General features: G+C 53.9%; 1 protein-coding gene across 1 annotated transcript in view; it reads left to right on the top strand.

Moving 5' to 3' along the window:
* Nucleotides 1-12,633, top strand: part of ANKMY1 (ankyrin repeat and MYND domain containing 1) — a 42,197-nt gene that overhangs the window by 25,863 nt on the left and 3,701 nt on the right. Inside the window, exons 9-18 of the mRNA XM_006875221.1 lie at nt 341-512; nt 1,321-1,461; nt 2,357-2,494; nt 2,982-3,089; nt 3,425-3,556; nt 5,228-5,341; nt 5,807-5,972; nt 6,514-6,592; nt 10,468-10,628; nt 10,929-11,101. Of these exons, the coding sequence (XP_006875283.1) occupies nt 341-512; nt 1,321-1,461; nt 2,357-2,494; nt 2,982-3,089; nt 3,425-3,556; nt 5,228-5,341; nt 5,807-5,972; nt 6,514-6,592; nt 10,468-10,628; nt 10,929-11,101 (1,384 nt within the window). The remainder of the gene's footprint in view (nt 1-340; nt 513-1,320; nt 1,462-2,356; nt 2,495-2,981; nt 3,090-3,424; nt 3,557-5,227; nt 5,342-5,806; nt 5,973-6,513; nt 6,593-10,467; nt 10,629-10,928; nt 11,102-12,633) is intronic.

The following is a 12,633-nucleotide window of genomic DNA, read 5'->3' as shown; positions in this document are numbered from 1 at the left end:
GTGTTTGCAGATGTATGTGGTATGTTTGTACATGTGCACATGTGTACACACATGCACACTTGCATTTGTGTGTTTGCAGATATATGTGGTACACATGATCTCCCAGCATCCCAGAGGGTTGGGTGGTGCCTGCCCCTTCCATAGGTAACCCACTCAGGTGTCAGCCCAGCAGGCCCAGACTTGGTTTTGACCTTGGTGGCTGGACCCCAGATAGGACTAGTTTGGGCAGGACCAGTGTTCTTGGAGAGGCAGGGTCCTGGGCTGTGCCAGGCTGTCCTGGGGGCGCTGTCCAGCTGCCAGTCCTGAAGCCTTTTGTGCCTTCAACCTGTGGCCCTTCCAGACACAGGAAGAGGTGGCAGACTATCCAGCTGTTGCTGCACCGAGGTGCTGACCCCAACCTATGCCACGTGCCCATGGAGGTCCTGTTCTTTGCGGTGAAGACTGCAGATACGGATGGCGTGAAGCTGCTATTGGAGAACGGGGCACGGACTGATGTCCAGCTGTCCCCACAGGTAGGCCCAGGGAAGATGAAAGGACAGACATGCTGGACAAAGGGCAAACATTTCTACAGGCTTTGCTGGGGTTTACCCACTTGTTCAAACTCGACTTGTGTTTTTCTGACTGTGTTTTCGAGGGCCATACGGTTCTTTCTCTAATTGAAAATCGAGACAGAAACCACTCATCCATTCTTACTCAGAAAATGAAGGGTAATAGTACCACAAGTGGCAATAAACATTCGAACCTCAGAGCTAGCTCTGGGAACTCCAATTCAGCCTCACTCTGGATGAGCACTTGATCACTGGAAATAAACATGGCAGAGAGATGCACCCACAGAGGCAGTCTAGCTGGTCCCCTCATCCTGGCTCAGTATGGGACACCCACTCAGGCAGCCCATGTACGTGGACACAGCATGGACAGAGCAGGGCATGGGAAGGGGCTCTTCTTGGGAGACATCTGTGACAACATCTGAGACACAGAGACCAAGACTGAGACACAGGAACTGAATGATCAGACACAGGATTAGTAGGTAAGATACAGGGACGTTGGCTCAGACACAGGGACATCCGCTCAGGACTTGTGTTGTGCCTGTACGCTGTCCCTGGGACTGGATGGGGCAAGTGCGGCTTAGGGCTCTTGGTCCAGTCCTATCCGTGAGCTAGGTGCTTGAGCTCACCTCCAGCTGCCCACATGGGCCTTGGGTCCTGGGCTAGTGAGAGGTCCTCGGCACCAGTTGCCTCATTAGTAAAAGCAGGGTTCCCTATGAAGGTACGGGGGGTATACTTGCCTCCACAGTGGTGCTCCTCTGATTCTCCCCTGCAGCTGCGGTCACTTACCCCACTCCACATTGCTGCTGCCCTGCCTGGGGAGGAGGCCGTGCAAATAACAGAGTTGCTGCTCCATGCCATCACTGACGTGGACGCCCAGGCAGCTGACCAAGACGAGACATACCGGCCACACAAGGTGTGTCTGGTGGTGACCGTGGATTCTCTTTATGAATGTATCTGCCCCTGGATGTTGCAAATGGCTGAGTGATCAGCTACTAGCTAATGGGGGTGTGGAGCTGGGGAGAGGTTCACACCCACCCAGAGGTGCTATGGAAGAAAGTCCTGGCAATGTGCTTCTGAAAAGTCACCGTCTTGAAAACCCTATAAAGCAGAAGCTTGGGGGTGGGTCCTGGGGTCTCAGAGGGGAGACCGCAGGACATATGGGGACTGGGGAGGGGTGGCAGTGCTGCCTACAGTGGGACCAGACTACAATCTGACTCGTGAACCCTGAGGCTATGGCTTCAAAACAGCCTCCGACATGAGCCCCACCTCACCCCAGACAGAATTCAGCACCTTACTTGCACCACAAGTGCCCTGTTTCTGAGGATGTCCCCACAGTCAGGGGCTTAGGGGCACTTATGTGGGAAGGTGTAGGGGTACAAGTATGGGAGAGGAGGCAGAGAGTGTTGGTGCTCTGGATGCGGGCTTGGGGGGGGGTACTCAGGAGGCCCAGGTGAATGTGGGCACAGGGGTGTTGCACACAGGGTGCCGGCATTATTAGCCTTTGGGGACCTGTGGACGGGGGTCTCTAAGGGTCTTTGGATTTGAGCCTAGGGGTCACTGTACATGGAGCTAAGACACCAGCCTTTGGGGGTCCATAAATTCGGGCTGGGGGGCACTGCACACATTAGCTTTTGGGGGTCCATAGGTTCAGACACAGGGGTGGGCTGTTGCACATGGGGCCCAGGCATTAGTCTTTAGGGTCCCAGGAAGTTTCTGAGACCTCAGCCTGGGGACAGCATGCTCACTAACAAATGCTGAGTCTGGGGCAGGCTGAGGGCCGAGTCCCTGACCTGTCTGTGGTCACACAGACGGACCAGTTGGCCTCAAGTCTGAAGCTCAACAATGAGTCAGGACCACCCAGCATCTATTTCACCCAGCTTCCAGTGGCCCCTGAGGGTGGGCGCACTGCCCTCCATGTGGCCTGTGAGCGTGAGGACAACATCAAGGTAAGGGGGCCATTGGGAAGGACAAGGTTGGCGGGGCACCTCAGCAAAGTGAGTTGTTTTCCCAAGGAGCACCCTTCAGTGGTTCAGTGGGGAGGGCCATACATCCATCTATCCACCTGTCCACTTACTCACTTATCTATCCATCATATAGCCCCCTGTCCATCCACAATCCACCTGTCCACTCACCCATCCGTCTACCCACCATATAACCCCTGTCCATCCACACATCCATCCATCCATCCACCCACTCATTCATCCACCCATCCATTCATCTATCCCTCATTCCATCCTTCTTCCTTCCTGTCATCCATCCATGTGGCCAATAGCTGAACATTTTCTGAGTGTCAGGAAGGTTCTGCTATGGAAAATTGGCAATGATTGGCTAAGTTGATTTTGGGATTGCATTGAAGTGAATGATGAGTCAGGTGTTCCTTGGAAGTTGGGGTGCCTCTCTAACCTGTTTTGCTTGTTCCCTTTCTCCTTCCAGGTTGCTTGGGAAGTAGTCCGACTCCTCCTTTCCCACAAAGCAAATCCTAACATGCTGTGGAGTGGTCACTCTCCACTCTCCCTATCCATCGTCAGTGGGAATGACCTGGTGAGCAGGCCCTGTGCCTCATGCCTGCCCACCCCACCCCTGTGGTTGGGGTTTGCTTTTGGTGGGAGCAGTGTGAAGTGGGCATGAAGAGGCCCCTCCAGCATGGATGGAGCTCTAGTGAGGAAGAGGCAGAGAAGGAAAAGGGATCAATGTGGGTGGGTCTGCCGGGAGGGATGCCATCTTGTAGGGCTTGGATCACAACCTGAGCTCTCTGAGGAACCAGCCCAGTGTGCTGATGGAGGCGGGGTGTTGGGAGCCAGGTGACCTGGCTGGGGACTTCTTCCAGGTAAGGAAGATGACCCAGTGACTGCTGGTAAACTTGTCTGTGTGTCCAGATCATGAAGGAGCTTCTGGCTCATGGAGCTGATCCAAACCTGCCGCTGACTAAGGGCTTGGGCAATGCCCTTTGTTTGGCCTGTGACCTGACCTATGACCACCAATGGGGCACAGACAACAAGCTGGCCCTGGTGAGTGAGGTGCAGGGGGGTCGAGCACAGACTACAGTCCAGGGCTGCTTGGACTTGTGGTCTGCTGCCCACTTTTGGCAGGGGAGGGGATGCTCTTGTCACCTTGCTCCATGCTGTAAAAGGACAGCTTGGTCTTACCTTCACATTGTTGTTGTCTTTGTTGTTGTTAAGTGCTGTCAAGCAGGTTCCAACTCATATCTGCCCTGTCTAGGGTTACCAGTCCAGTGCCTCTCCTGTAGCATGTGGACCTTCCGAAAGGAGTGAGGAGAAGCCAGGGGAGGTGTCTCTTCTGTTGTCCACACCCTGCCCCTTCACCTCCCAGGCGCTGCGTCCAACTTCAGGCTTCTGGCTCACAGCCCTAGCCTCTGCCAGCTCATGACTGTGATCTGTCTCCAGGTGTTGTGAGCAGAGGGTGGACTGGTTGGCAGAGACTGTGACCTTGTAGGTCTGAATGAGTGGACAGTTGATGAGTAGCTCAGTTTTGGCTGGACCACAGTGGAGGCTCCTGGAATAGGGACCCCTTCCACTTGCTGGTACCGGGATGATGTCACCTAGGGACAGAAAACTGGTTTGTGTGTCACCAAAGACAGCAAGAGCCGGAGCTGGAGGCAGGCATCTAGAGATAGGTGCCACCAAGTCCTTGTGAGAGGTGGGCAGTGGTGAGGAGGGGAGAGCAGGACAGAAGACTGGGGTGCAGTGTTTACAGGTGAATGGCAGCCCACTTTTGGGGCTGTGGGGCAGTGTTCCTCAGTGATGGGCAGGGTCAGTCTGAAGACACACCAGAGATGTGAGGACCCAGAGGTCAGGGACAGTTTGGGTGCCCCTAACAAAAGTACTGCAGGTGGGTGTCTTCAAATAGCACAAGTTCCCTTCCTCATAGCTCTGGAGAGACGCAAGTATCACTGTGTCTGCTCCTTTGTGTCCACTCGTCTGGGCCTGCTATCTGCCGGCTGGCTGTTTTGGAGTTACTTTGCTTGTAGACAGAGCTCAGATGCTCTCTACGCCCGTGGGGGTCTTGTGCGTGTTCTCTTTTTATAAGATGCCGCTCGGATTAGGGTTAGGGCCAGTCATACTCTCTGTGGTATCATCAGCAAAAGAAACAACACCCGATTTCTAGAGGGTCACACTTACAGGAACAGGGCAGGGCAGTTCATCCTCAACAAGGTTCTTGTGGGATGTTGGGCCCCGGAGAGAAGACAAAGCAGTATGGGGTCAAAGTGTGAAGGCATGACTCTCAGTCTTCAGGGGAGCTGGGTTTGGGGGGACCCCTGCACCTCATGGGGAACAGGGAAGGCCTGGGGCTGTACCAAGCGCAGCCAGTGGTCAGGCCTCTGAGGGATGCTGCCTGGTGCTGGACACTGTGGAGTGCAGACCTCACTGGAGGCGTGTCAGAAGAGTGGAGGTCCTTAGCATGACTCACCCCTAACTGCTTGTCCCTGAGGCTCCACTGGTTCCCTGCACACATGCAGGATGGCCCCCAGGGGGCGCAGAGGAGCAGACACTGATCTGTATTTGGCTAGCCTGTGAGTGTGTGGGCAGGGTGTGGAGACCCGCTGGCCTTCGGTGTCCCAGGTGTGCACCCTACCCCGGGTGGGCGCAGGGCCTGTACCTCCCAGCCTCCAGGCGTCCATTGCCTCCCGGGGCAAAATGAGCAGGATTTTGTGTCCACAGATTGACCAGCTCATCAGCTATGGTGCCAACATCCTGAATCCTGTGACGCTCACACAGGGGGACAAGGTGGCTGTGGGCACTGCCGTGGACTACGGGTACTTCAGATTTTTCCAGGTGTGGCTTGGATACTGGCCACCCTGCCTACGATGTCTTGGGGGGGTGAAGCGTGGGCATTGCTGTCCTGATGGTGTCGAGGTTTTGCCCCACCCCTGCCAGCACCCCACCCCTTGAGCTCAGTGTGTGTACCCTTTTCATGAGAACACAGGAGGGCAGGCTGCCTGCTAACTCACCTGGGATGACCTTTACCAGTCTGGGAGTGGCTGTTGTCCTTCAGGGTGGGACGGGCTGGCCCCTGGCCCCTGGAGCTGACCCTTCAGAGGCATCAGGATGCACTGGGAGTGGGGGGCTGGGAATGTGGGCTGCACTCCATGGTGGGGTGGGCTGGACCCTGAGTTCAGGGATGACTCTGTGGAGTACTTGCAGGAGGGGCCGAAAGTAGGGGTTCTGCCCTCAGGGCGGCTGGGAGTGGGGGTCAGTCCTCCAGGGTGGGACCCACGCTGAAGCCTGCAAACACTGCAGGACCGGAAGATTGCCCACTGCCCCTTCCACACACTGATGCCGGCTGAGCGGGAGACCTTCCTGTCGCAGAAGAGGATCCTGGAGTACATGGGCCTCCAGCTGCGCCAAGCCGTCCTTGCCAAGGAAAGCCAGTGGGACCCAAAGCTGCTGTACCTGAGCAAGAGGGGTGGGTGTGAGCCGGCGTGACACGCAGCGGGGTCTCCACCTGGTGGGGCAGCCCCGGAGGGTCCCGACTGTGCCGTCAGCTCTGCGTGTTGTGGGTTTTGAGGCAGCAGGAGCATGGGAGCCCCCTTCCTATTGCTCCTGGGTCACCTGCGGCTGGTCCTCTAATCCCTTTGTCCCCCCCATCCCAGGAGATGCTGCTGGAGAGGGTGGGGAGGGGGGACCCCAATGAGGCAGAGGCCTCAGCCCCCTAGAGTGCTACCTATCTGTGCCCAGAAGGGATGGGACACCTTGAGACCCCAGCGAGGCCCCCCCGTCAGCAGCAGTGGGCGTAGAGAACCTTCTTGCCGAGGTTGGACCCCCTCGTACCTCCTGGACAAGGCTGGCAGAGCCTCCTCGGACCTGCCGTGGGGCAGTTATTGCAGGATGGCCAGAGACTGGGGCTGACTGAGGCAGACTGTGTAGGCTATGCAGTCAGGGGGGCACCTCAGTGGCTCCCGGACATGACCTCGCTCCCCAGGCCTGACTCTTTCCTCTCTCTTCAGCGGAGCTGGCTCCCCCCAACAGGCTGAAGAAGAAGAGCCCAGCGTCCTTCAAGAGTGTGGACACAGAGGGCCGGAAGCTGTACGTGTGTGGCCGTGGTGCTGGGAACCAGCCAGGGGTTGGAAGGTGTAGTTAGCTGGGCCCCTGCCCACCCGAGCCCAGCAGGTTTCACGCAGCTCAAGCCGCACTGGGGTCTGGGGCTGGAGTGTGCGAGCCGCAGGTGGATTATGGAGGTTGTCAGTGTACACTGTAGGTCCCTGGGGTACAAATGGCATCGGTAGGTTCAGCCCACCCGCTGGTGTTGTAGAAGTCAAGCCTGGTGACATGTTCTCTCACGATGAAAGCCCACAAGTCCTCACTGAGTTCACAATAGAAAGGTTAACAAAAAGTGGATTTCAGTCAAGACAACCCGGAGCGGTTCTACTCGGGGACACTTGGGGACACTTGGGGACACTTGGGGACACCGTGAGTTAGAACCCACACAGAACTAAGAACAAGGAAACATCTGAACGAAGCACTAGTGATGTAAGAGGAAAGAAAATGGGCTTCTGTAAGATGCCCAATTACAGCCCGAAAAGACAACAGCAAGCCAGGCGAAGGGGTCTGTGCCCCCAAGGGGTTCTGAGTTCACGCCTGCTTCGTCCCCTCTGTCTGCTCCTGTCAGACCCCTGGGACCTCAGCTTCCTGGGTCTGCCCTCTTACTGCAGCGTCCTAACTCTGCCCTCTGTCCACCTCACTTTGTAAGATACACAGGTGGGAGCATCCACTACCTAGCCTTGTTATTGGGTGCTGTTGAATCTATTCTGACACGGAGCGACAGACTGCCGCTGCCCCATAGGGCTTCTTCTCTCTCAGAGCTTTGTGGGAGCAGGGCTTTTGTTCTTGGAGCTGCTGGCTGAGCTTGAACCGCTGACCTCCCAAGTGCTGACCTGTCTTCATTACCTAGCCTGAATCTGTGCTCTCAAGTCCCTGCTCAGCTCTCTGGCTGGGCGGAGGCCTCAGTGGCGGGGTGGGCTGTGAAGGAATCTGAGTTCAGGTGCAGTACCTCCCCCCTCCCCACTCTCAGACACCGGTAGTTAATTGAAAGCAGGTCTCTGAGACCCCTCAGTGTTCCGGGCCCTAAGGCAGCCGATGGGGCTGCAGCAAACACTTGCTCAGCGAACCTGAAGCACTGTCCCTGGGGAAATGACCCAGAGGTCCCTGCAAGCCTTTGGTCACAACCTTCTCACGACCGATGGATGCATCATCCTGCTCTCTGTGTGTTCCTATGGAATGTGTACTGTTGGCTCATTCACATTGAGTCTGAAAAGTCCCATGGACCATCGGAAGGAACTAGTCTGTCTCGGAAGAAGTGTACCCAGAATGCTCCTTAGACGCCAGGATGACAAGACTTTGTGTCCCATACTTTAGACATGTCATCGGAGAAGGACAACATGCTTGGTAAAATAAAGGGTCAGTTAAAGAGAGACCCCAACGAGGTGGACTGGCACAGTGGCCGCCCTAATGGACTCAAGCAGAACAGTGACTGGGAGGATGGTGTGGGACCGGGCAGGTTTCCATGTGCCGCACACGCACACAGGGTGTTGATGAGTTGAAACCAACCCAGCGGCACCTCACTACAGACAGAGCGTAGAAAGGACAGGGGCTTATGACACCGAGCTGAGATGAGAAGGCAGAATCAATCCCTCAGCTGAGAATGTGCGTTCTCACGTCCACAAGAAGCCGCGGTGGCACAGCGGTTAAGCATTTGACTGTTAACGTAAAGGGTGGCAGTTCAACCCTCCAGATGCTCCAGGGGAGAAAGGTGTGGCAGTCTGCTTCTGCCAAGAGCGCTGTTGTTGGGTGCCATCGAGCAGGTTCTGCACAACACTACACAACATTGCCTGATGCTGCGTTGTCCTTGTAATCGTTAGCTATAAACCCACCGCTGCAGCCACTATGCCAATCCATCTCGTTGGGGGTCTTTCTCTGATTTGCTGGCCCACCTCTTTACCAAGCATGATGCCCTTCTCCAGGAGCTTGTCCCTCCCGATAAGGTGTTCAAAGTTAGTGAGAGAAGTCTGGCTTCTAAGGAGCGTTCTGGCTGTACCTCTTCTAACACAGATTGGTCTGTTCTGGTAGTTCATGGGACTTGCAATGGTCTTCACCAACACCTTAACTCACACGCATCGACTCTTCTACGGTACTCCTTATTGTCCAACTTTCACACACACTGTAGGGGAATGAAACGACCATGGTTTGGATCAGGCGCACCTTAGTTCTCAAAGGGACATCTTTGCTCTTCAACACTTAAAAGATGTCTTTTGCAGCAGATTTTTTTAAAAAGGGGGAGAACAAAATATTATTATTTAAACATTTGATTACAACCAATTTTGTTGGCATGAAATTAAGAGGTATTTTAAAATCTGGATGTAAATAAAAATTAAACAGAAAACAAATTCAGTTTGGTACAAATGGGAACAGGAATTTCTCAGTAATTACAGATTAAAAGGCAGAAAGCAATTTAGAGAAGCAGACAAGCGCATGTTTACCACGATTGTGCCACAGATGTAACTTTCAGTGTTGCATTAGTGAACTGTTCACATTTAGATCTTCAACTTGAGATTAGACAACTCTTTCTTGAAAAAAAAAAATCTCAGTACCATGTGCCTTAGCACACACTTAAAATTTCTCCATTTTATATATACAAAACTTCTACCCATTTGGGCATGGCAAAATACATACTTTCATAACAAAACTGTAATGTACCTCTCAAGTATACAGTATTTACAAAATATAAAATGTAATACAAGCTGCATGTAACACTTTAAACTCACCCTGTATATGGCAATGAGGCAAATTTCCATTTAGAGACCTATTTTCTTTTAAAGGATTCCAAGATTTTGGAAAAATGGTGTTTTATGTATTCAAATCTGAACTCTTAGGTTTGGACTCTTAGGAGCATTTTTAAGTGTACTGCCATCAGCTCCCTATTCTGGTTAGAACTTTCAAAAGTGCCTTGGAGGTTTGGGAATAACACTAGGAGAAGGCGGTTCACTAAATTTTGCTCCGGCATCAAACAGAATTCTGCCAAAAGTTCTTTTCACTTCTTTTTGCAGAGCTGACCTTGGTTAGTGGTGAGTTACATTTGCGTCTCTGTCTCCTTATCTTTGGCTGTTTATTCAAGTGTTTATCATGAACGAGCTGGCCATGGGGAGTGGCAATTGGCTCAGATTTTCCCATCCTTGATTAAAAAACCTCTTTCCTGAGTGAGGCTGGTCGGGCGCTGTGGGCCCCAGCGGGCCAAGGACCGAGCTCCTATCCTCAGTTCCGGTTCCGGCCGCAGCGGTTGGGCCCGGAATCTCGTGCGCTCTGCTCAGACCCATTGTGGGACTCCGCCGGCCCTCCAGACTCTGCCGGTGCTTTTTTGCAGCAGATTTGCACAATGCATATGTTGCTTGATTTCTTAACTGCTGTTTCCACGAGCATTGATTGTGGATCCAAGTAAAGGGAAATCCTTGAGGAGTTCAATCTTTTCTCCGTTTATCATAATGTTGTTTATTGGTCTAGGGCAAAATCGGTGCCATTCTGTATCTACAGACATAACTTGCTTTTCTCTCTCGGCATTACACCCTTGTCCCTGGTTACATGGAAAATGACCCCTAATTTAGTGGCTGCGTGATAGTCCCCCAAGTGGATGGGACACTTTCTAGTTAGTTCCCTAGTGGAGAGCTGGCCGGACTCCAGGGCTCTCGTACGTTTTTCACTGATGGCGCTGACGGCTCTATGCTGAGCATGCCGGACGGGTGTCTCCGGATCTTGAGCAAGCATACTGATCACAAACCCAGGACACTGGCACCACCCCATCTGTTGGGAACAGTGGGGGGTTTCCTGGGACCTGCACCTTCGCAGAAGCCCAGGAGGCATGCGAGGGGTGGGGTGTGGTGGCAGCAGCTAACCGCAGGCTCCTCCCACAGGATCCCTTTCTTCAAGTTCTGCTACCAGTGTGGCCGCTCCATCGGGGTACGCCTCTCGCCCTGCACCCGCTGCTACAGCATCATGACCTGCAGCAAGTTCTGCAGGACCAGAGCCTGGAACGAGTTCCACAAGAGGGACTGTGGGACCGCAGTGGCCAAGAGTAGGTGCCCCTGAATTGCGCAGTGCACTTGTGGGGGCAGGGGGGCCAACTGAAGGGCCAACTCTATAAAGAGTGTTCGTCCTCCCAGGGACATGGTGCCAGGGGTTCTGTGCTACACACCTGCCAGCTGTCCTGACCAGCAGGGTGGGTGGGTGCTGTACACTGACTCCCGAAAATCACAGGCTGTGACCCCACTACCCACACTGAGGTCAACTCTCACAGGAAACTCCTGGCCCCCGAGAGCAGGGGCCAGATGGGAGGGGAGTTTGGGCTCCTGGGTCCATGTTCCTATCTGGCGAGCCAGTCACCACCTCTCTGGGGACACACTTCTGTCCACCCTGGAGACGTCACAGGCCCACTTCTTGTCCCTGCTATTCCTGAGTTCTTGTCCTGGGCCCCACCCTGAGCTGGGAGAACGGAAGACTGGGGCCCTGGCTTCCAACCTGGAGGTCATCGGGGGGCTCTCGGAGTGTGTAGGTGAACACCACCTGCCTGAATGCCTGACCTGCACCCACCAGGAACTCAGGCTCCATGTACTTGCTGTGGGGTCCTGTCCTGGGAAAACCCTGTCATGAGAGATGGTGACATGGGTCCACAAGGCCAGGACTCCAGGACACTTTACCTTGGGCCTCTGGGAACTGGCCCTCACTGCCAAGAGGCAGGTGGGGACACGGTGGGGTTCCTCCCCAGGACCCAAGATTGTGTCCAGCAAATGGTCCCCTTGCTCACCCCTCCCATGTCCACTCTCTGAGGGTCCCTGTGTGCCAGCTGGTCCTGTGGGGGTCCTGCAGGGGACTGGAGGCTGGACCCTGTCAGGTGACGCTGAGTGACAGACTCAAACTCGCTTTAAGGAGAGGGTGGGTCCCGATCAGCGGTCATGCTGCCCCGTGTCTGTCATGGACTGTGGAACCCTGGGGCAGGACGGTCATGGGAGACCCTCAGCTTAGGGGGATGTGACCATGGACACAGACTGCTGTCACTGTGAGCGGGGGGAGCGGGGGCCCCAGGACAGGTGGATGCCACCTACAACAGCCACCAGGTCTGCTAGCAAGGAAAGAGCTGCTGAAGAAAAGTTTGTATTTTAAAAGCTCTGCTTGTTAATATGGCTGCGGAATGGTCCATATTAGGGGCCTTCAAAAGATCAGTAGAAAAATGGAAGGAAAAGGTAATGGGATTTTACTACAAACTTTTTGAAGTTCTCTCATGTATGTGTGTTTGTGTGTGGGGGGGTGGGGGAGACTGTGCACCCTGGTGGTACAGTGGTTAAGTGCTCAACTGTTAACCCAAAGTTCAGCAGTTCAAACCCACCAGCTGCTCCTCCGGAGAACGATGAGACTGTCGGTTCCCGTATTGCTGTATAGCCCTGGAAACCCCAGGGGCAGCTCTACGCTGGCTTACAGAGACGCCATGAGTCAGAAGTGACCCAGCACCACACAACTATAAGTATCTATACATGTATATAAGGAGCTCTGCTAGCGTAGTGGTTACAAATCGGGCTGCTAACCTCAGGGTCGGCAGTTTGAAACTACCAGCTGTTCCGTGGGAGAAAGATGAGGCTTTCTTCTCCCGTAAAGATTAACAGCCTCAGAAACCCTGTGCAGGTTCACTATGAGACGGAATCAACTCCACAGCACACAACAACAACAACAACATATATGTGTATAATCCTGGTGTGGTGCTGTAGGATCAGTGAACCACAAGGTCGGAAGTTCTAACTCAGCAGTTACTCCTCGGAAACCCTAGACAGGGGATGCTATGAGTCAGAGTCAACTCCACAGCATTTAACAACACACAATAAAATACTATATAGATGTCATCGTTGTGTGCTGTTGAATGGATTCTGACTCACAGAGACTCTTTAGGACTGGGTGGAGCTGCTTATAGCGTTTCCAGGACCGTAAATCTGTACCAAAGGAGCTCTGGTAGCGTAGTGGTTACGAATCGGGCTGCGAACCTTAAGGTCAGCGGTTCGAAACTACCAGCTGCTCCGTGGGAGAAAGATGAG

This window comes from Chrysochloris asiatica, unplaced genomic scaffold, assembly GCF_000296735.1.
Source record: "Chrysochloris asiatica unplaced genomic scaffold, ChrAsi1.0 scaffold00314, whole genome shotgun sequence".
NCBI lineage: Eukaryota > Metazoa > Chordata > Mammalia > Afrosoricida > Chrysochloridae > Chrysochloris > Chrysochloris asiatica.
The sequence above is the reverse complement of the archived record's forward strand: the minus strand, read 5'-3'. Positions and strand labels throughout refer to the sequence as shown.